The following is a 24,958-nucleotide window of genomic DNA, read 5'->3' as shown; positions in this document are numbered from 1 at the left end:
ATATTTCAGGGGAAACCGTGATAAATCCCCCCCCCCCGCCAAATAAAATAAAATAAAATAAATAAATAAAAATAAATCTTCGATGAATGGAAAAGTTCAAAAGAACATAATTTATTTGAAATGGAAAACTTTTGTAACATTACAAATGTCTTTACTGTCACTTTTGATCAATTCAATACATCCTTGCTGAATAAAGTATTAATTTCTTTCAAATAATAAGAAAATCGTACTGACTCCAAACTTTTGAATGGTATAGCGAAAATAAAATAATTACATTTTTTTTAGTATATATATATATATATATATATACACATTTTAATGCATTAAGCATTTTTTTCTTTAATTATAGCATTATATATCAAATTAATTTTGCATATAGCAAACATGCATTTTATAATTATTTTTCTTAAACTCAGCAGTGCTGGTGACCTCACCAGGATTCTTAATTAGCTTAACTAACAAGACTTCTGTGGTCGACCACCTTTACCACAAAAGACCATGATGGATGCCTGACCAGCCTCACCAGCTTTTTTATATTTTATTTTTTTCCTGCAGGGAAGATGCAACAGTTTAGAACTGGCATATGAATAACCCGTGCATGTCAGGTGGTTTAAACCCATGCATGTCCCAATATCATTTCCTTTGATCTGATCCGCCTCGTGCCACTCGCTTCCCCCCAGCAGCGGATTGGCTTTCTCACTCCGTAACGGCTAACGTTTCAGCCTCAGGTCTCTGTCTCCAGCCTCCTTATCAGGTAACCTACCTGCCGAAAGTCAACTAGTAGAGTAAAGCTTCGACAGCGGCCCGGCGTGGACCTAGAAAGCCACTCTATTGTAATGTAAAGCCTTGAGTCAATGCGAAACGCACAGACTCTAATGAGTGACCCAGCGGGGTAGCCATTAATTATCTGAGATGGATAATTAGTAGTAATTAAGAGCGTTTTCACCATGCGTGCACGTTTGTTGTGTCAGGCATTGCGTCAGCTGAGCCAATTTGTAAAGGTTTGGGTTAATTATTTTAGAAAGTGAATCAGATACTTTTGAGTCTGTCATCTCATTAGGCATGTGAATGACAGGGGCCACGGAGCAGGTAACCTCGCCGCTTCCCGTTAGATCCGGAATCTAATATGGAGATGCAGAAATTACAGACAGGGCACGGGATGAATTATTCAGTCAAGACTGCCAGTTCACTGATTAATTAATCATCAAGCACCTCTCTGCTGGGGTTTATCTGAGAGCCAGGCAAATGGACTGTTTGCATTTCGCTGGATCTCTTTGTAGCGCTGGCTACGAGTTTCAATCAGCCAGAGACTTCAGAGTCATAAACATAAACGAGTGAGTAGAGACGTCGACTTTTGCATTTATCCTTAAAAACGGAGTCTGAAAGTAAAAGGGAAGTTGCAGCACTGCTAGAATTCAACACACACCTGTCGAAACAAGCCTGTTATGGACAGTTATTGTGCATTTCACCCTTACCGAAGCAATAGGCTAAACACTAAAACAATGAGATCACGCCTTTTAACTGTGGTAAAACTCATTGCACCGCATAGAATCCAGTATCTTAATGCTAACAGCGGCAATAGCAGTGTTCATTAAATACATTTCTTATTTCTTACTAAATAATGCATTAACTAACAATGAACAATACATGTCTCCCAGTACTGATTCATCTTTGTTGTTAAGTGTTAATTATTATCTCATGTCCATTAAATAATTAACAGATACAACTTTTGATTTAAGTAATGCATCATGAAATTTACATTAACCGAGATTATTAAATGCTTTACAAATCCTTGTTAGTTCACGTAACTAATGTGGTTAATTATATTTATTGTAAAGTGTCACCAAATTAACTAAAATTCATTATTCACATATAGTTCATTAGTCTAAATGCAGGCTGATGATGGTGTTTAATGGTTTGTAGTAACTTAATTACTATTGGATTAGGGTTGGTGCTTATCATTGTGACCAGACTTATTTTTGGTAAAAATAAGGTCAAATTAGTTAACATTAGTTCATGCAACACTCACTAATTAACTTACCAAGCAATAGATTTTTATTAACTGTTTTGGTCACACTTTAGTTTAGAGTCCAATTCTCACTATTTACCACTTTTTCCTCAATAAACTCCTAATTACTGCTTATTAATAGTTATAATGTAGTTGTTAAGTTTATGTATTAGGTGGATAAAGGGATGTAAAATATGGTCATGCAGAATAAGGCATTAAAATGTGTTTTATAAGTACTAATAAACAGACAATATATACCAGTAATATGCATACTAATAAGCAACTAGTTCGTAGTGAGAATTGGACCCAAAACTAAAGTGTTATTAATCTTTGTCATTAAAGTACAACTGTTCATTGCTAGCAGATTAATAAATGCTTTAGAAGTATTGTTCATTGTTAAATCATGCAAACTAAAGTTAACAAATGGAACATATTGTAAAGTGTAACTAATATAAACATCATTAGACATTCATTAGACAAAATGCTGGCTGTTTGAGTGGTTTGTAGTAACTTAATTACTATTAGAGTTAGGTATTTAAGTGACCAGGCTTACAATTTTAACCTGGCGTACAATAAGAGGCTGTTCAGTATCAGAGCAATGCACTTAAACAAGTTCAACCGATACACAATCACAGGTATACCGTAATGAATTTTGAGCCATTTTATATGTTCCCCCCCTAACTAAAGGTATCAACTACAAGTCTGAGGTGTTGAGGCATTGATAGCGCAGATTTGGTCCAAAAGGAGCTGAGTTTTCCTGCACTAATCAAAGCTCAGGGAGCTGAATGAGTCTCGGGTTACAGCGAGGAGTTCGCAGCTGCCTGGCAGAAGAAGACGGCAGGAGGCCTTCGCTCGGTGTGACGGGGGGGGGGGGGGGGGGGGGGGGTGGACGCTCAGTGGGCCGTCAGCACAGCTGCTTTCTTCAGTCCATCACAGACCCCCAGCTCCTGACACGCTGAGGCCTTCTCTCGGAGACAGGGAGAGGTCAGCCAGCAGCTAAAGGTGGGGGGCTTTGAGGAATTGGAGGGAAAGGGAGTGAAAAAGAGAGAAAAGAGGCGAAAAGAAAAAGCTGTATTGATGTTTCCACCCCTGAATCCCAAGCCATGTTGAGTCATACGTACGGCAACCGACCAAGAGCCACAAGTCAAGCTCGTGGGGGGAAGGGGGTCCACCAAATCCATATCCATATGGTCTGGATCATGAGCGGTCCTCAACTGGTGGGTCGCGACCCAAAAATGCCTCGCAGGTCTGTTTGGAAAGGGTCACAAAGAGTGAAACGGTGTTCAACGCGAATAATGCAGAAAAAGTAGTGTAAGTAGCTTTTGATATACAAGCATCCGCCAAATGCATATACAATTAGGCTTAAACGATTACATCCAAATTACATCCAAATGAGGATGAACACTGCGATGCAAACATCATTATATTACATATTTATGCATTTATCCAAAATGACAGGAGTGCATTCTGGCTAAATGTTTTGCAAGCAACATATTGTAAGATAATAATAATAAAACAATAAAAATGCATATATATAGTATAGTTCAAACAATAGATTCAGCTTTCAGGGACTGCAATGCAATGCAATATAAGGCCCTTTGGATAAAAACATCTGCTAAATGTATGTGCAACTTATAAAATGCATACCTGGATAACAGTACATGCCAGAATGCATACATGTAAATGTAAGCATGTCATCATAGCAGATGTTTTACCAGTTCCTGGTTGTTTTTTGGGGGCTCTTAAAAGTGTGAAACTGACGTCTCAGCTCAGAATAGTCGCTTAATGAAGGTGCCATCAGTCAATCAGCACTGTCAGGACGTAATAAACGCAAGGTAATTAGTCACATGACATTTACGGCTTAGGTGATTGACTAAAACAATGTGCACCAGCCGAGCTGATGAATGGGAACGCTAACGGTTAGAGAACTCCAGGTATTGACGTGCTTGCATTTTTTTTTTCAAAGAAAGCATTTCACCATAAATAATTTGGTTCTCATATTGAGTCACAACTTGATATCCAATTTAAAACCAGGATCCTGAAGCAAAACCAGCGCAGGGCCGCTGGTCAGAATGATCTACGACCTGCCAAATAAATCAGCGGCACACTTCGCATGCACATATTTAATGCAAATGCAAATGTTAGTAAATGTCTTCAATGACATTTAGCGCTTTTACTTTCTCAATGAAGGCTCTATACAACAATCAGTCAATTAAGTCTTGCGGTCTCCCTCCCACCGCACGGCCAGATAAGGCACATGGAAGTCTTTACAACCCATCCAAAACCATTAGAGATAATAGAAGCGTTAAGTGAATCCAAGCAGCCTGAAGCGGCCAATGCCACCGGGTTCCTCGGCCCATAGAGCGCAAACAAAAGGAAGTTTCAGACGACCCGGGTACGCGTCCACCCTAACGGGGACCGAAAGAAAAAAATTATAAAGATTGCGAAGCATTCCCAAGCACAAGAGATCCTCTCCATCCCCCTTTCCTCATGCTCTCCTGAAGAAGAAACGTCTCTCTCTTTTCAGGCAGCTTGCTTTTGGATGAGCTCTCTTTAAAAAGATAGCAAAATCTTTGTTTATTCCCATTGTTCAAGGGGTGGGGGGTGGATTTTCCCCCTCTTTCTCTCTCTATGCTGATTTCCATCGGCTCTGCCCAGCTATTTAAGTGTGCATTGTGAAGGCTGACCTATGAAAAATTCAGAGGACAGACAAGAGACCCAAGCCAGTGGCCCTCCACTGTTGGGCTCCTTGGGGATCGCTGGACTGTGGGAGACACTGCCATTTGCACACCAATTGCTGAATCCCATTCTTGAAGCCAAGCTGGGCTTAGATACCCCTCCTTCTCCTCCTCCTCCTCCTCCTCCTCCTCCACTTTCTCTCCCGTTCTCCAGCAGCCCCACCATGGTGTTCCTCTGTGAGGGGAGATGAATAGGAAAACCTGCTTTGGGACTGAATGAATGCACAGACTGTCAAAGCTCTCAAAGGCCTGCAATTTTAGAGCCACTTGTGTTGCATATTAACATGTATGTGAGGACTAAACCATGTGGTCGAGCTCCGGCCAACACACACGCTGGGGAACGGCAAAACGATTGGCGTCTTAAACAAACATGCGTCGTGGGTTTGAAGAGCGCGAGCGCGAGCGCTATCTTGCCTGGAAGAGCCAAACGGCTTAATGTTGGATGCTGGACAAATCAAATCAGTTTTTAATAAGCTTAAGTGAGACGTAATGACATCAGGAGGGCGGATTAATTAAAACGCAGAGAGATCGATCGAACCCAACTCTTAAAATGTGCAGATCTAATTTAAGCGCTTATAAACTCGTCTTGTCTGTGCTTTAAATCGACAAACTTTTTTTTCATGCTGTCGATGACTGATGCAACGCCGCAACCAAATGAGTTTGTAGTAAAAGCAGCTCTCATAATGATAATCAACAATTGTAAAAGCAGAGGTTTGCAGTCATCTCCAAATGGGAAAACTGTCTCACTGTAGCTCCAGTAAATTGGAAAAACAAGAGCAAGAATGTCTGGCGCCAGCCAAAGAAAATGCACCTTCGGCCTAACTGCACTAGGACATTTTTCAGACTGCGTTTCCTGTTAGAGATTCCGTCTCTGAGACGGTGCGTCACACTTGGGAATCAGGATCGCAGCGGTATTGACTCCTCGCGCTGGAACAGAGACGCAAATATCAAAGACGTGTAAAGGGCACAAAACACACGACTGATGATACAACACTGTGACATCGCAACTGAAACGTAGCATTTATCTGGTTTCATGCATGAGTTTTTGTTGCATTTATGTGCCATTCTCATATCTCTAGTTTGAAAATCAAATGACTAACTTACAACTGGTGGGGTACAACCCCCCCAAAAAAAGATTATTTTTTTTTGGTTGCAATTTATTTTACAGTCCTGTTCCGCATGTACATATAGCAATTACAATAACTGGGTTATAGCTAGGTACTAAACCTGAATCTACCCCTAAACCCCTGCTTATATTACCTAGTACTTTCTTAAGTACACTGTAAGTACATGTACTGTAAAATAAAGTGCAACAAAAAAATCTGTTGCAGGTCTGATTATTAACAGCAAACGGCAACTAATTATATAATGATGCATAGTTAGGCTAATAAAATGAGTATTATCAACTTGTAAAAGAGAGAAAAAACACCATCTAAACGATCATTTAATCTTTCATGCATGCAATATGGTAACACTTTAGTTTATGGTCCAGTTTATTAGTACTTATAAAACACATATTAATGCCTTATTCTGCAAGACCATATTCTACATCCATTAATCCACCCAATACCTAAACTTAACAACTACCTTACTAACTATTAATAAGCAGTAATTAGGAGTTTACTGAGGAAAAAGTGGTGAATAGTGAGAATTGGACCCTAAACTAAAGTGTGACATCCATATATATATATATTTACTTATACACACACACATTTTTTTGGTCATGTTACTCAATACAGCCAACACAGTGTCCGGTGTTTGTTTCAAGTATTCGGCTGGCAGCTCACATTTCTGCTGATGTTTATGCATTTACAAAGTTGTTTATTCCATACTGATAATTTTGCATATTCGTCTGGGGCCTGTGCAGTACATGGTAATATTACTGCATTTCAATATTGTGTTTCTGTTTAATATGTGTCCTTAAAACAAACCCAGTTGAGGAACAGTGAACTATAACATCTTCTCAGTGTAATCATCACATGTTGTGTGCGTACACATGCACATTATACATTCTTCTAGGAAACGTGAGGTTTGGAAACGGCCCATATTTGATTTGCAAACACGATAACTATTGCACTGTATGCTCAAAATTTCACTTCACATCCTTGAACGAGTTCCACTATCAATAAGCAATGATTTACGTAAAGAATACCGGAGTAATCACGATCAATACTCCAGAGACTTCAGCAGTCTCCAAGCCCGTCCAAACCACTGGAGATTTGTAGCCGAGCATTTCACAAACAGTCTCCTCGTTTGACTCCTCTCTCTCTCTCTCTCTCTCTCTCTCTCTCTCTCTCTCTCTCTCTCTCTCTCTCTCTCTCTCTCTCTCTCTCTCTCTCTCTCTCTCTCTCTCTCGCTCCCGGTTGAAACTATTTTCCCACTGTTTAAGATTAGTTCAGGGTAAACATAAAGAAGGCATTTCTCAGGCATATCTCGAACCCGGTGCCCCCTTAATCAAACAAAAATGGATCTAATCATACAGAAAGCGCTTAAAACAATTTAGGACCTTGAAGCGGTAGCCCTCGCTACAGACTGAGCGTGCTAATTTAGCTTCTCTCACGGGAAGAACGCCACAATTCATAGGAAAATATTTAATGAGATGACAGCTGAGGTTTCAGAACAGAACATTCGGAGGAAAAGGCATAATTTACAACATATTTATTGTTAATAAGTGATTCATAATATACAGGTTATTTACAAAAAAAAAAAACTCTGCGGGCACAAATAACTTCACTTTAAGCTTCGTGTATATCACAATAATGAAAGAAAAAAAAAAAACGGAGAAAGGAGGTAGAACAAGGAAACAGAGAGGTGTCGAAGACCAAAAAATTGGTTAAAGACCTTTTTCTCTCCAGAAGAAAACCCATTTTCTTAAAAGGAAAGTCTTTTGTCTTCAACCATTGTCCTCGCTTGAATAGCCTGCCAATTCCGACTAAACATATTCACCATCAGTTGGTTTAAAGGCAGAGGGAAGCTCAGGGTCTCAATGGAGGCTTGGTAAAGAGGGAAAACCCAAGCAAAGGAGAGTTTCGACTTGAAACAATGGCATTCCGATGCCGGCCAGGCAGGTCACAAAGGGATGTTCTCAGGGTGAATATCAAATTTCCAAAAACAGTAGGGAGAGGACAGAACCCCCACTGGCCTTTTAAAGTCAAAAGGTTGACCCACCACAGACACATGGAGACTGTGCTGGAGACCTCGGAGAACGGGAAGCTTTAGAACTCGTGTGACGGAATTCTGTCTTTACTGGGAATTCCGAGGAGTTCGAAATCATAACGTAACCGAAAAAGATGCTCTCCGTTGGACACCAGTAAAGGAGCTTTGTTGAACAAACAGGGATAATAAATATTTATAGAGAGAGCGGCACGCTCTTGTACTAACTAGTTAAACCCTCACTTGCAAGTCTTAAAAAAAAAAAGAGGTAATCCCAGCAAAAAAAAAAAAACGGATTTAGAAGATAAAAATACACTAAAAGCAATTGAGCCTCGCTGTCCAAAATTCCAGTCTGGTGTGCTTGTGTATTTCCTGTATCCCATTGTCTCTCCTCTCTCCAGTCAATCTACAGAGGTTTTGTTGGCCCGAAGACTTGCTCTACGGACACCCGGAGAGCTTTGCGGCTTCTCTGGGGCTAGTAAAAAAAAAAAAAAAAGTATCCAATTACTGCTGGAAAACACCAAGCCAGCCATCACCATCATCCTTACAGTTACGGAAAGCAGCCAGCGAGGTCCCAAAGTGGTTGGAGTTGTTCTGGATGAGTTTAAGTCGCATCTGGAAGTGAGAGGAACAGCAGGGGCCCCTCATCCCACCCCCATCCCCGCGTCCCGAGGTTTTCCGGACACCGCGGGTGGTTTCCTCCAGGTCCCACCCCCACCCTCACCGCGAGATCGAGCAGCACCTGTGGAGAGACGCGACACATGTCAATCATCCCGTCGCCATGGAGTCGCCGCCGACGGCTCGCGGGAATATCGACGGGAGCCGGCGCTCGAGCGGCGGGAGACAGATGGCACCGCGTCTGCGGATCGTTCCGTGGAAATTAAGCGAGTCGGTGCAGATCGTGAAGCGGCCTTCGTTCCTGAGGTCGTTTTCTCATTTAATAATAAAATTAAGAGTTTAAGCCTTGAAGCAAATCAACAAGATCTGAGATGAACCATGATATTACAAACGCTGATTTAACGCAATTACATATCCCATAATGCACTGCGAATTATGAAAACATTGGTGCAATATAAAGCTATTGACTTAAATTATTTATTATTAGTATAAAACTAAATATTTTATAATCATATCAGGGTTATTGCCTACCAAAAACAAGACAAAAAAGTATATATATATATATTAAAACATTTTTGTTTACTTAAAATATAATAATCATTTAGTTTACCTTGATGTACCAAAATAAAATTAAAACTGAAATAAAAACTAAATAGATAAAAATGACGAAAACATAAAACTTCAACTAAAATAGAAAATATTTAAATAAAACGAACTCAAATTATTAATAGAAACTATAATAGTATCTCTTAAGTAACATTATTATAAAATGTATTATGCACAACATATGTATTTGTAAATATATCATAATCAGTAGGTTTAAAATCATTATATTTTATGTTTATTGCAAAATATTCCGATATATAAGTAGTTTTAGAGTGTGAAGAGGCGGACTCGATTACATCATCCGCAATGCTTCATGGGAGTGGGCGGCGACTGATGAGCTTTTTTGGAGCAAATTCTGTTTCCATGGTAACAGTGCGTTCTCTGATTGGTGGATTGCTCTCTTAGTTCTTCACAGAGAATTTGGCTAGTAAACACACTAATTTTTGCTCATGAATATGAAATCACACCAGCAAACATCGCTTAACCTCGAGAGCTCATGTTAAAAGTCATCAATTCTTTTTTTAAAAACACTTATATCTGATAGATTTGATTGTCTTACCTTTTTTTTCTTCAGTAATACGCTAAGGAGAGCCATCAGAGGAGCGCTCCTACCCATGTCCTGTGAGGAGATACAAGGGAAAAATGTTTAGAATTCACAAATGTTTAGAATTACACATATGCAAGGTTGACACATTTCAGTGACTTAAATTCTGTCGTCTCTCATATCCTAGCCAGTCTTTTCCATATGATGAAAGCTCTAAAATGATTTGCACACTATATTTCATTTTATACAAGTCTGTGACTTGCATTCCAGAGCGATTAATGATTAATTAATGTCAAGCATAGCATAACATGTGCAAACTGCACATCTGTACGCACATCAGCACAAGCTTATCAGAAATGCACATTTCCCACAGTTTCGCTTTAAATAACTTGGTTTAGAATGAAATTTGCTTGATTATATTTGGTTACACTTTATTTTAAGATGACATAGTTACATTGTACTTCCTCAAATAAGTACTGAGTAATATTCATTAACTATGTACTTAAGGTTTGGTTTAGGGTTAGTTACTTGTAATTATGCATAATTTACTGTTATTACTATTGTATGTCACCTTAAAATAAAGTGTAACCATTTATTTTTCATCCCTGTTTGTTGTGAATTCTGTTAAACTTAAAGGATTTGTTGTGGATTGAAGGGAACCAAAATACAAGTTTATAGTGTTTATAATGTTTGAAAACATTTAATTTTCTGGTATTTCACATCAGTTCTGAATGTAATAATAATATGTGACTTATTTTTTTTCTCTATCTCAACAAGGCAATTTATTTTATACAGTAGTGGCCAAAATAGAGTCCATAATTATTTTTATGTAATAATAAAATGTGACTTAAACACACTGATGTGACTTGAAAATTGTGAAAAATGCCATCTTTACCCTTTATTCAAATATTATTACAAATGTTCGGTCACTTTACATTAGAGTCCAATCCAGTTCTCACTGTTAACCAACTATTAACAACAGCTTTTGCCTCAATAAACTCCTAATTACTTCTTATTATAGTTAGTAAGGTAGTTAAGTTTAAGGATTGGGTGGATTAAGGGATGTAGAATATGATCATGCTTAATAAGGCATTAATAAGTGCTTTATAAGTACTAATAAACAGACAATATCCACGATAATATGCACGATAATAAGCAACTAGTTAACAGTGAGAATTGGACCCAAAACTAAAGTGTGACCAGATTTTCTTGTAAGCATATTGCGTAGTTGTCGATTGTTTTATTTCTTATATAACTCAAAGGACAAATTGCGTGACACTTTTTGGCCAAACAAGAAATTATGAACACGTGCAAAAACAAGCGAGAACCAACAAAATATGAATTGATCATGTTATAGTCAATGTGAGCTTTTGGTTTTTCTATGCATTCCTTTTGTAGCTGTAGTTTGCCAGATAATTTTTTTTTTTTTCAGATAATTACCTCAACCAAGTTCAGGGTCTCGTTCTTCCCTCATATTTCCTCATAATTTGATGGAAAAGAACAATTTTTCAATATCCCTTTTGGCCACTTTTTATTCACAGTTCACTTCATATGGAAAAGAGCAGCCAGGATACTCTTCAAACTCTCTTTTACGCACGTAACCGTTAATTTCCGCCAGAACTGTTCTCATCTTCCTGCAAATCATCCCGACAGTGCAGACTTCATTACTCAAACGCCAGGATTGTGTCCATATCATTGTTAAGCGCTTATATCGCGGGTCTCTCAACGGCAGCCAGCAGAACTGCGGGGGAACGCAGTGGGTTCCTCCCCACACAAGAGCGTGGAAATAGCTTGGCACCGGCGCGCTCTTTTACATAAACTAGTCCCTCTAGAACCTGTTTTTATATGCTGTTATATGGTTTGAATTTCCATTGACAAATTAGAATGAAATTATTCTAAAATATTCTAAAGAGAGCGCGGGACCCCGGCCAAGGGATATGAAAGAGCTTTTCACAGTTTTCGAGGGCCCAGAGCACTAAAGGAGTTTCACATCAGAGCCCCGGGGCCGATTCCCCCCCTCACCCGTGGACAGGGATCGCCTTCATGAGCGCCGGGCCTGAATCTGGAAGAGGGGAAGGACTGGGAACGAGGGCCAGCTGTGGGGCCCAGTCTGTCTGGATGGCTGACTGCTCTGTCTGGCTCTTAGACGGGTTCTCTTGGCCAGAGAAACACATGCACTAAAGCCTACGCATGGAAAAGCAACACCCTTCTGCTCCATACGCCGTTCACAGGCAGGCTCTGCTCACGTACGAACGAGGGGGGAGAAACTTGTTGCTTTATGTTTCTGTGGGTGGGGTGGCTAAGAAGAAACATTAATGATCTTCGAGACACGTATGAGTACAACAACATATGAGGTGACACGGAAAATCCGCATCTTGGCTCTGGGCTTGAGGGATGATCTAGCCGTAACGGTTCTGGGCTTTTAAAGCACTTTTGGGGGTTTTTAAACACAAAAATTACAATTTTTGCTCACCACAAGTAGGGTTGGGTATCGGTTGGGTTTTATCCGATACCAGTACCTACTCGGTATTTTTCAAACGGTTCCGGTGCTTAAACGGTTCTTGAAACGGTACTTAACAAAACTAAACCGCACACACTTTATCAAAAAAATAATACCTGAGTGTGTGTGTGTGTGTGTGTGTGTGTGTGTGTGTGTGTGTGTGTGTGTGTGTGTGTGTGTGTGTGTGTGTGAGAGAGTGATTTTCTGATTTCTGATTAAATGAAAAATTGTGCCGTTTAAAAGGCTACTGATGTAGCCGAAAACACTTGAGTTAACATCAAAATTTTGTCTTCTAATATTATGACTTTTACAAAACAGAGAAATATCTGACACTGAGCAGAAATATTTAACACACACAGTATAGCCTCATATAAATATACTTGATATTGATATACTTCATACTTGATATGCAAGATTTGCAGTTGGCATTAAAATACTTGACTTATCCGAAGAGGAACACTGGCAGCTGAACTTGAACTTTAGTCAGGCGTGTCAGAGGTTTTGGGTTCTAATCCGCATTCGTAGTTTATTTTTTTATTTTTTACGATTATGCTCATCAGTGGTTGTATATCAAGCAGGGACACTTTGTGTCCAATATATTTTGTGATTTCACCAGAATGAATAGATAGGCGTCGTCTAGGGCTTAAAGGGATACTCCACTTTAAAATGAAAATTCTGTCATCATATACTCACCCTCATGTTGTTTCAAACCTGTATGAATTTCTTTCTTCTGCTGAACAGGAAGGAAGATATTTAGAAGAATGTCAGTAACCAGACAGTTTCTGGTCTCATTGACTTCCATAGGCTACTAGGAAAAAAAAATACTATGGAAGTAAATGAGACCAGAAACTGTCTGGTTACTGATATTATTCTAAATATCTTCCTTTCTGTTCAGCAGAAGAAAGAAATTCATAAAGAATTGAAACAACATGAGGGTGAGTATATGATGACAGAATTTTCATTTTAAAGTGGAGTATCCCTTTAAATCAAACTTCATTCACGCACATATGAAACCCTTGCATACACATATAGGCCTACTAAGTAGTCATACATGTATACTGCTGAATGCTCAAACTAATATGAAATGCTCAACATCACATCTAAAGTCGCTCACGCACAAACACGCAAACTCTACACACACACACGAGACGCGCGGAACTCTCCGCGCATACTCATCTGAGACGCGAGCACACACACACACACACACACACAAACTCTCCGCGCACATAATCATATAGACGGCGCCTCATAAATAGATCGATCTCCGCAACGAAGCGCGCGTCCGAGTGACAGTGCGGTGTGCGCGCGCCACAAGAGAAAACACTGTATCCGCGCCACTGATCGCAGCGGCAACGAGCACTTTGATCACTTGATTTAAAAAACGCATTTCAGCGCTAGATCGCCTCTTATTTAACAAACGAACTAAATTAATGCTCGCTCTGCTGGTTTACTGGAGATGTTTTATTATTGGATCATTCGTGCCGCGAGATGTTTTATAGGGGGCGGTAAAAAAACGTCAGGCACCGAAATCAGGCACCGAAAGTTTCGTTCTTATTCGGTCTGGTTACTACCGTTTACGTCGGAACCGGTTCCCTATTGGAACCGGGTCTCGGTACCCAACCCTAACCACAAGTCATTTAAACTTATTTTAATTGTAACACTGAAACAAGCATGTTCTGTAAAGCTGCTTTGAAACAAATCGAGTTGTGAAAAGTGCTGTGCAAATAAACTTTAAACACACAAATCTTCCCCTGCGACATTATTGCGTTAAATTACAAAAACGTTGACTAGAAATTAAAAGTATTTGTATATCGTTTCGAAAACACAGCATACAGTAGAGGCCAAAATAAAGTCTGGCTTAAGAAAGATTGCCATCTTTACCCTTTATTCAAATATCATTAGGGTTTAGATTAAGGTTCAGTTCAGTCTTTTGCCTCAATAAATCCGATAAATCCGTTTCAGAGCAGCTTTACAGAAAATCGTGATGTTAATGTTTATAATATCTTAAAAACATTTTAGATGCATTACAGCTGGGTGATAAAATATTCAAATGTAGAGTTTTGATGGGAATTTTCAGTGATAGATTATAGCACTTTTATGTCGTAGATTGGCGTTATTTAAAATAAATAAATCACCATGCATTTGATTTTATGGAAAATAGCAGCTTGGACATTCTTCCAAATGTCTCCTTTTGTGCTTCACATAATAATAATGATATTAAGTTACACTTTATTTTAAGGTGTCACTGTTACAGTGTAATTATATATTTAAGTACTGAGTAATATTAAGCACCTATGTACTTACTATAGGGTTAGGGTTTGGTTGAGGGTTAGTTGCATGTAATTATGCATAATTTACTGTTATTACTATGGTAAGGACACTGTAAAATAAAGTGTTACCAATTATTATTACTCACTACTCAAATGTATAATTACACTGTAACACAGACAGCTTAAAATAAAGTGTAAGCTAATCATCACACAGGGCTGGTGAGTAAACAGTGAGAGAATTATTATATTTTTAGGTCAACTTCTCCTTAATGTTTAGCATGGAGAGATGATGCACAAATCAAAGAGATGCGTCTGACGATACAGGCCTGTCCCTTGACAAAATGCTAAAGCGGAATTCAATACATGCCAAGACAAGACCATGTTTTTTCTTCTTCTCGTTTTCGCCCTGACATTCCTCACGGAAAAATGCAGTGTATCACACGGACACGAGAAGACACTAATTAATTCTGCTCGGCAAACAAACACTCCCACAGAAAGGTGTGCATCTGCACATGCAACGCTCACATTGCTATCGATCATGCAAACGGGAGATATTAGCTGAATGAATTTAATTAGAAACAGCCCGTACTGTATGCAAATGACGACCACAATTACAACAGATGAAAACAACTGAGTACTTATGATAGATGAGAGAAAACGTTCAAAGCTATGGATGGTTATTTTAGGATATGCAACTTGCACACTGCTTACAAATGTGTTTTTTACAGAGCCACTGAGATATCTAGCTTTCCTGACAAACAGGGGAAATGTTCAAAGCGTATTTTTTGCAAAGGACCTGCAAGTTACACAGCGTTTGGAGTGTACACTGTTTGCTCATATTTTGCACACAGATATCAAGCCCTCTTTTCTCCTCACATCACTGACGTCCCTTCCTCACAAAACGCATCCCTATACCTGTGTTTCTGGAGTGTTGTTCTGAGTCGTTCTCCCAGGAGACCATTGCATCTTCTCCTTTGTTTTCTGTCTGTTCTGGCCTTTTAGTGTTTATTCTCAGAGCCACAAAGCTGTCAGAATATCCGACAGCATCTGACAACCTTCTCCATTTATTAGGCAAAATAGTGAGAAAAAAAAAAAAAAAACCGCTCAGAGTTGGAGATAGCTATGACTTTTTGATCGGACTGCATTCTGATAGCATGCTTTTTTTTTTGCAACTTACATCTGGTCTAGATTTGGTCAAGATCACGCTCCTGAAATTATTGCAGTTTTTAAATGATAAAATATCTTCATTTAGCTGGTAATGATGGAATAAAAAAAAAAATACAAAAAGGTGTGTGTATATATATATATATATATATATATATATGAAGAGTTCAGATGCAAAAGCCTCTAAGTGCCATCTGAAATTTTCTTCTAGAATGATCATTTTTATGAAGCTTGTATATTTACGTTCAGTAATTTCACTTAAATGTCAATTAATAGGTAATTTTCATTGCCATTTAAGTGAAATTACTGAACTTAAATATACGAGCTTGATAAAAATGATCATTCTAGAAGAAAATTTCAGATGGCACTTTTGCATCTGAACTCTTCATATATATATACACACACACACACACACACAAATATAAAATAAAAATAAAAAGCATATAACAAAATACAAACAGCTAAAGTGATCAAAACTGCTGCAAAAAGTCAAATGTGCACAGAGAAAAGGCTACTGCCTTTCTGAAAAAAAATAATAAACCAAAACTCAATACCCCGTGCAAAAGATGGAAATAGAGATAAATGCATAAACCAGATTCGTGGTCTCTGGTGTGTTTGTTATGAAGGGAATACTGTGCAACTGGCTGTGTCAAAGCTTTTGGAAGTTTTAAGTTACAAGCGCTCGAGATATTCCTGTAAAAAGAAAATAATGTCGACCCTCCAGAAAATCAAACACATCCCCTCATGAATATGATGCCACACGTCTGATTATGACATATCTGATGGCGCGCAATTACAGGAGCGACGGGACCAATCAAGAAGCATGAAGTGACAGAAAGGAGAATTTGGAGTTAAAAACACATTGAATCTTGGCCTTGCGCCCGATGCATGCGTCTAACTCTCACACACCACGTTTGTTATCAGGTCTCAAGGGTTAATAACGCCACTGCGAGCTCTAACGTGCCTGTAGTCAAATTAATCGCAAACTTGGCTGCACTAAACCTCCTTAGACAATGTTTGTTTCCAAAATAAGGCAATAACACCCATGTCTTTGCTGTGGCATTCAGCGAGAAATTCAGGGAACTGGAGCTGCGTGAACTACGATGCTCTTGACTGATATTTTACACCGTTGACAATACATCTGAACAGCCGTGTAAAGTTTCTAGTAAATAATTTCATAAGAAAGCCTAGGGGTAAAAACACTTACGCTACCCAGGAACATATTAAACACTGGAGACATATTTTCACCGTTTACAGAATAAAACTGCTCCTTACTGAATGTTTTCAGTTTAAAACACAAAAAGTTCAGATCTGAATGCACTTCACTCTTAGTAAAATCTTAATTAAAGATCCTGTCTGTGCAAGAGTCAAAACAGTTGGTTTACATAATGTTAAACTCCTAAAATGTAGGGTTACTGTAGTCACTTGCATGTCTTGTGTAAAAATGCTTAATAATGCAGGAATGTTAATACTACTATTAATCACTATTGCTATAAAAGTAATAGCAGTGGTTTCTCCTGCTAGTGCTACTAATTTCACACACACACATATATATTTATATGACATTTATAATAAAATTGCAATTTGTATTGCAAATTTGCAGAGCCCAACAAACTTTCTCTGCTGTCAGTGAGTTAATTATTATTTTGCTTCCTGTTTTCTGTCAGCTGAAGACTGAGTGTTTTAAAGTGTGCTAATTAAAGCTCACTTCTGGGTGACAGATTAGTTGTAAATGGGTCCCTGTGCCTGAGGTTAAGCTACCTTGGGTTGTTCATTATTCAACCATTAAGCCATCAAAGTAAACTCAACAGTCCATAAAAACACCAATTCATCAAGCTCTCACTGCAAGTCAATGAAGTTTACCTTCTTTGTTGTCACTCTGGCCCCGTGCTCGATCCCAGAATCCCAGGCACTTTTCATTACTGGGGTCCTCTATCAGAGCCTTGTTTCCAGGGACATACCAGGTGGCATGTTGCTCTGTCATGAGAGAGTCAAGGTCAATGGTATTCACTGAGCCCTTGCCTGCGGCCGGGCTAGACGTGGCCAGGGCGCACTCCCCGTTCAGACCGGCCTGGCACTCGGCCTTTTTCCCCGCTTTCCCTCCCATCGGCTGGTCCTCGGAGATGCTGAACTGCTGCCTTTGCAACTGGATCTGAGCCTGCAAAATCTCCAGAGGATGAACCTCGTCCTGGCCCGTGTTGCTCAGCGGCGTCCGCACCTGATCCATGCACGGGGCGTCGCTGTAACCCGCCCTGTTTTCAGAGTTACACTTCACGCCCGCTCTGCAAGGCCTCGGGTCCTCGGTGCTGTAGTTCGGGCTCGCTTCGTCTAAATAATCCATGCACGGTGAAACGCCATCCGATTTGCCGACGCTTTGAATTCCACTGTCCATCGAGGTGGCGAGGTCGGGTTTCCCGAAAGAAGGGGAGACCAGCGACCTCTCCGGGGTCTTCCCTCGGCTCTCCAAGCCGATGCCCAAAGCCGAACCCTGCTGACTCGGGCTCACGACGGGGTTTCCAGCGCCGCACGGAGGAGAGAAGTTTCCAGGACTGATGTGCCCACTGTCTCGCCTCTTCTTCCCTCTCCCCTTGCCTGTTGCCATTTTCCCCTCACACCCAGACTCCATGTTGTCGTTCGGGGAGAGGGTGCTCGCTTCCCTTTTGGCCATCTGGCCCGTACCACTTTGACCTGTCGTCGTATTGTTGTTGTTATTCCCAGAGCAAGGCGTTTGACTATTCTGAGAAGCATTGCTCTGGAAATACTCTGCCCCTGGGCCGCCACTGCCACTGCTATTTATGTCCTGCTCAACCTGACCTGCTTTGCGTTTGGCCTCATTTTGACTTTTCTTATTAAAAGTCACATTGAGGTTTGGGGCCCCAAGGCTGGCGATCATATTCTGGCAGGCCGTGGAAAGAGCTGCCAGACAGCTTTGGCCAAACACACTGTCTTTTGTACTGGCTTTGTTCAAATTCCCCAAAGAGAGGGCCCCAAGCTTATTGACTGACAGGTGCTGGCTGGAGAGGTACTCGGGATGGGCGGGATAGTTCCCTGGAGAGGAGCTAAATCCCGGAGGATTGCTCTGGGGGGCTCCCTGTTGACTCGGCCCTCCAGGAGGGAAACTGTGTTGCCTTCTCATCGCCATTCCTCCGAATTCAGCCGGCCTCCTGTCCGACTGCATGTTGCTCTCATCAGGAGACTGCATCTGCAGAGGATTGCTGACATTATTCTCGAATGGATGATGCGCTCCGGGAGAATTCAAAGACTGCATGTCCATGCTTGTGATGCCTTGTCTAAAAATAATATTGTGTCCGTTCTCCGCCTGCTCCAAGGCATGCGTGTTTGTTTCTCTACAATGCTGTTGTGGCTCGGGAAACCATGAGTTTTCTTGAGGTAGGTGGGGGCTGTCAAAGTTTCCATGAAAATTTGCATGCTTCTTCTCGAAATTGGACTGAGACACACTACCCAGAGGGCCTCGGCAGACCATGCCGTTTGATGTGACGTCCCCGTGGAGACTTAACTGTTGCAGGTCGGGTTGCCTCATTCTCTGTTGCTGGCTTCTCGATGCCATTTGTTTGATAATCATCGCTGCGTTTTGCCGGCGTTGCTGTTGTTGCTGCTGCTGCTGAGGGCCGGAGCTCAAAGGTAGGGGGCCTGATGGAAAGCCATCCGTCACATGAGATGTGAAGTCCCCCATGGGAGAGGGGAAAGCTGAGGGGGAGAGGTGGCTCTCAAGATTGGGCCGATTATGTAAGCTGTTGCTTAGGGGGCTGCAACTCTCTCCAGCAGAGCCATTTGGGAGATCAAACCGTGGCCTTTTCGCCATATTTAAATAAGGCAGTGAGCTGAGGTGAGGGTGGTGTGGGGGTTGCGGGGCTAGTTGGGGGACATCAAACACCGGCTCCCCAAAGGGATGCATGTTGTGGTTATTCAGTCTGTGGATGGGCCGATCCAGGTGGCCGTGCTGAACGTGAACCATCGGGCCACCGCTTTGAACGTCCGCGTTGTTCGCGACATAGTCCGGCGTGTGATAAAACCGTGGAAGTGCAGGGGAACTAGGATTCTGCCTGGCAACCGGTCCGGGTCTTTGCTGCGCCATGAGGTGGTGCCTAGCGTTAACCCCTGGATCAATTTTCCCTCTGTTCCCGAATCGGTCCGAAAACACGTTTTGCTGAGGTAGCTGCTGGTCGACTTTCGAGCCGCCCATCATTGGCCCTCGGGAACCAGTTCTGTTGCAAGTGGAAAAGGGACCCCCTGCCACTTGGTTCCCCGTTTCACAATAGGGCAGTTTGTGCTCTGAATTATCCGGGGTGGAGAATCCTGTCATATCAAAATTCCCCGTCAGAGGATCACAGGGAAAACAGTGCTCGGATCCCGCCATCCTGCCCTGTGGGAAAAGCCTGTAATGTTCAAGTCTGTGGGTTTCGGGGGACGAGGACGGCAGGCCGTGGAACGACGCGGCGCGGTTCGGTGACTGGTCTAGTGGAAGACAAGGAGCTGGAACCGCATTGTTAGCGTTCGGATGGCCGTGTGGTTGAAACTCAGGCATGGCCGCCATTCTCTGTTGATGCTGTTGCTGTGAAATGCATTCTCGCGACTGCGCCTCTGCGAGCTGCTGACTGAATCCTCCTTCAAACATATGCGGGTGACCTGCGTTGCTGCTGTTGAAAGCCATGTGTCTGTCCCCATGCAGGCAAGAGGGGACACTGTCCTGATACAGATGTGAATGCTGCTCGTGGTTAGGAGCTTGATGGTTGAACGGTCCTTGCATGTGGAGTTGATGTTGTGGCTGAACTCCCATCGTGAGCATATCCCCATGGCCATGAGTCTGGAATCCATACTGGTCTCTATTTGAGACAAAGTTGAGTCCCTGCATAGGGGATTCATTTAGGGGACCCATCATCGGCTCCACAGCTACCGACGGCCCTTTCATATGAAATCCGGCACTGTTATAATTAGAGTTCATTTTCAGTCTACAGGGATTAAATTCCTTTTGTTTGTTTGTCACTGCAAATCAAAAAAAGAGATAAAATTAAATCAAACAAATCCTTTTTTTTTTTTTGTACTTTCAAAGAATATTTGACCTCTCAGGAGCACACGTTAAGAGCTCATTTAATAATCCAAATAATTATATAATTTCAACAACAATTAATCGTTAAAAATAATATAAAGTTTTCGTTTCACATGCATGTGCATTTTGATAAATATTAAATGATGCGAAAGTATGAGATCGGATGACAATTGGAAGTACCTCAAATCCAGCACAAGCATAAAAACGCGAAGTCCTCTATGGATATCCTTAATGCAACGATCCTGGAAAACGTGCATCTTAATAAAACTCCTCGTTTACATCATTATTCGATGCGTAACGTCCCCAAGTCGTTCAACACATATCCAGAGGAGTGCAAACCAGCGCGCGTAGCACATGTCCCACGTTCACATCTCCAATGCAGTGCGCGCGATCCCGACGATATATTCTATATTAAAAACACTTACATGCATTCAAAAGGAGTAAATGAATGCATTAAATCGGCGGTTCTCTGAGGAAAACTTCACGCGTGCGTTCAGTCCAGCGAGGAGAGCCAATGCGCCGCTGTGGGTGAGCGCGCGTTTATAAACTGGAGAGCCCAGGATCCCTTTTGTTGCCACAGTATGAAATGCATTTAGCACAAAAATTAATCGGCATTTTCTTTAATATTGTCCGTACTGTACGCGCTTTTCCATTAAATAGTTCTGGCTCCAGGAAGATTTTCTCATTTATCCTTGTGTCGGATGTGTTGAGCCGCGGGCATCGGCAACAAGTTTGACATTCCCTCATCTGTTCCAGAGCTGATTCCTCACCAATGCCGACACAGGCACACATGCGCAGGGGGCGGGGCTTCGTGCACCAGGGCGGGGCTTGACGCACAAGGGGTGGGGCTTTACTTAAGGACGCTTAAAAGAGATGTATAACGCATTAATAAAATATAATAGCTTAATAAGAAACAACACTTCTAGGTCTTAAACGTCTTTCACAAATGGATATCAACATTTCTAGGTATATGTATCAATAACAGCTGATAAAAATATCAAAACTAGAAATAGGCTAGCTATATTAATTCTGTACATAGAACAGTATCTATAGATTGTTTTTAATTACACTGGGATTCATTTTTCTACCCACAAATCTACATATAATAAAAACATGTAAAGAAAAATATGAAACCTAAGCAAAATGTCTAAATCTCTTATTTACATTTTTCATAATTTAAAATGCTTCAGCGTAAATATTCAGTCATTCCCAAATCCTTCAAATAGCCATATTCCTTTATGCACAGATAATGTAGTAAATATGCATGAGTTAATTAGTAAATTAGCAGATGCATGAAACAGGCTTCATTTTCAAGCGGTGACGAATGGCAGCCAGAGATAATGAATGTGGGTTAATTTCCTGCAAGTAACCGGTGATTGTGATGTATTTTTAGACTCATTGCTGCAGCATGGGTCAAATTATTTATCTTAACAACAAAAGCTTTTTAATGCACAGTAATTAAGAAATTGTAGAAATAAAAACCTTATGCTACGAATTAGACTGGTGTCTCACAAACCACGACCATTAGGCTACTAAAAGGTTTAATGGTGAAATATAAGTGGCCATTTATTGATAGGTATGACTGAAGGAATTAAACTAATAGAGGGATAGTAAATGGAGAGCTATGAGACGTGTTTTGTAGGTCCCTCTGGCCTCCATAAGAAATCATTACCCGTTTCTTTGACGAAGAGGAACAGTGCCATCTAGTGCTGCTGTCAGGCACTAACACAGATGAAAACTAGGAAAAATCCCATTGGATTTCAGTGAGCACATAAACACCTCCCAACACCTTTATACTAACGATTAGGACTGGGTTTGGATATTTGGAAACTTACAATAAGATTAATTAAATAAACTACATTAGTTAACATGAAATAACAATGAGAAATACCTCTAAAGCATTTATGAATCTTAGTTAAAGGGATAGTTCGCCCAAAAATGAAAATTGTCATCATTTACTCACCTTCAAGTTGTTCCCGAATCCGTATGAATTTCTTTCTTCTGTTGAACACAAAAGAAAACATTTTGAAGAATGTCTATGGGAGTCATTAATAACTCTTTGGTTCCCCGTATTCTTCAAAATATCTTCTTTTGGTTTGGAACCATTTGAGGGAGAGTAAATGATGATAATTTTAATTTTTGGGTGAACTATCCCTTTAACGTTAATTTAAACATTTACTAATACATAGTTGTTTTCTGTTAACATTAGTTAACTGACTTCACTTGACAAACAATGAACAGTTATTTTTATTAACTAACGTTAACAAAGATGAATACTGTAATAAATGCAGTGCTTGTTAATTAAAGTCCTGCTGTGGTGCAAATCAAGCGTTTAGTGTTGTTTATGTGTATATGTGGTGTTTTTATTCTGCTTTAAGACAAACCATGTGTAAATTCATAAGTCGACAGCATTGCTGAGTATTTCCTCCTTAAAACTGCAGTGAACCAAAGACAGTCTCAAAAACACGCTTTGAAATCGCTGGTGTTTCTGACGTCACAAACTACCTTGTAACCAATCAGATCAACGTGTGATCGTCAACCAGTGGATCTCTGAGCTGAGTGAGTGAGTGGAGGCGGGGCTCATTTGCATAATCATAAAACCGCGAATACTAAATGAGACAAGGGTGTCGAGTTACATTCAAGATATATTAAGGCATGAATGAAAAAACATTTAAATATGTAATTTTGGTGATCAAAGAGGAGATTTAAGGGTTAAAATTCATTAACTAATGTTACTGGATATTTAAGCCTAATAAATATTTATCAGTACATAAAAACATTCCATGGTTTTCCTGGCCTAAAAAGCAGTTTTAAAATGACCTGATACGTCAAGGTTTCTCATTAAAGACAAGACATTCATTAAAGCACGCAACAGCACAGTGTAAAGAAAACTCGAAATAAAATCCCAAGCACGACTGGTGTCGAAATTTATTAGATATACTGTTAATCGTTCAATTTATAACCAATTCAGAAGCTGCAGGGAAAAAATAAAATAAAACAAACAGAATCAAAATCACACCGTTGTACATTCACTGATATTTCACCTGATTTTCAAACAGAAAAAGACAGTAACAGCATTGTGTAATTCCCCAAGAAAACAATTTCTCCAAGCTTAGATTACAACACATGATTGATTGATCATCTCTGAACCCCCATGCCCACCCCCCCGCTAGCCTAAAAGCCCTGTACGTGTACAAAAGTAAACACACGATCCGTGAGACTCGAGACAGTATTCATGTCTGCCGAACAGACGTCAGTGCACTGATTGCTCTAGAGAACATAAGAAAAAGGAAAAAATCAAAACCTGACTTCCTCCCATCAGAACGCCAAAGACCTAGAAGAAAAAGAAACGCAGGTGCGCTATAACGTATAACCTTGACTTGAAATGAAGGAGCATGACAAGGTGCATGATTGCGTGAACATATGTGGACCTTGAAATGAGAGGAAGCAATACATGCAATCCCAATGAGAAACTCTTTTCCATTAAAACTAATGTGCAACACTACCATGAGACTGAAGCACGTTTCAAAACACACTAATGCACTGGCCACGGTATACCATCATAATCCGCTCTGTCCGGCGGTCTCCTCTGGAGAACCGCACACACACTTTAAAACCCGAGAAGATAAAACACTCTTTTTGCTAGGCTGGATGATCTGAGCTGGTGCAGGACGGCCAGAGACGAGGAGGACAGGAAGTAGAATTATTCCACATGCGCATCCTCGGCTCAGATCTGACCTGGTACGATATATAGAAACTATACAAACATCAAGCTCTTTGAAACGCGTTTATAAAGCTCTCCTCTTTGTCCTAAGCATCTGTTGAGGCATCGACACACACACACACACACACACACACACACACACACACACACACATTCAGGTGCGGAGCTCAGGGTTCCCACGACGTCATTTCATACAGACTAACCGCTATATAAATACATTAATTATATATATAGACACAGTAGTGGCTAAAAGTGATGTTCGGATTTGACCCTAAACCATCAAAATGTGAGGAAAATATTTTACATTTCTTATTACGGAAGAACAAAACTAAACTTGGTTACAGTATTTATCTGACAAAATGATTTGGCAAAGCTAAAGGCTTTATTTTACTATGCAAACAAGAAAGTGCATAGAAAAACAAAAAGCTCACATTTGACTACAACATAATCAGTTATTAATATTTAGTTGGTTCTCTCTTTGCTTTTACACGCGTTCATAATTTCTTTGTATGAGAGTCTGGATGAAAATGATTCCCACACTATTATTTGTCATGTTTCATTGCAT

The 24,958-nt window shown here is 40.5% G+C and overlaps 1 protein-coding gene across 5 annotated transcripts; it reads right to left on the bottom strand.

Moving 5' to 3' along the window:
• Nucleotides 1-254: 254 nt before the first annotated feature.
• On the bottom strand, nt 255-21,423 carry mn1a (meningioma 1a). 5 transcript variants are annotated; one of them, XM_081354574.1, is made up of 4 exons: nt 20,850-21,416; nt 17,465-20,544; nt 9,683-9,742; nt 255-3,256 (listed from the first exon to the last, which is right to left on the bottom strand). In XM_081354574.1, the coding sequence occupies exons 1-3, from the start codon at nt 20,924-20,926 to the stop codon at nt 9,732-9,734; spliced, it is 3,168 nt and encodes a 1,055-aa protein (XP_081210700.1). In that variant the 5' UTR covers nt 20,927-21,416; the 3' UTR covers nt 255-3,256; nt 9,683-9,731. The 5 variants fall into 5 exon arrangements, with proteins under 5 accessions (XP_081210700.1, XP_081210702.1, XP_081210701.1 ...); XM_081354576.1 differs by lacking the exon at nt 255-3,256 and adding an exon at nt 4,887-4,921; XM_081354575.1 differs by lacking the exon at nt 255-3,256 and adding an exon at nt 4,888-4,958.
• Nucleotides 21,424-24,958: the final 3,535 nt, after the last annotated feature.

This window comes from Scardinius erythrophthalmus (assembly GCF_964197995.2).
Source record: "Scardinius erythrophthalmus genome assembly, chromosome: 23".
Classification (NCBI taxonomy): domain Eukaryota; kingdom Metazoa; phylum Chordata; class Actinopteri; order Cypriniformes; family Leuciscidae; genus Scardinius; species Scardinius erythrophthalmus.
Note: the sequence above shows the minus strand (reverse complement) of the source record. Positions and strands in the feature narration are given on the sequence as shown.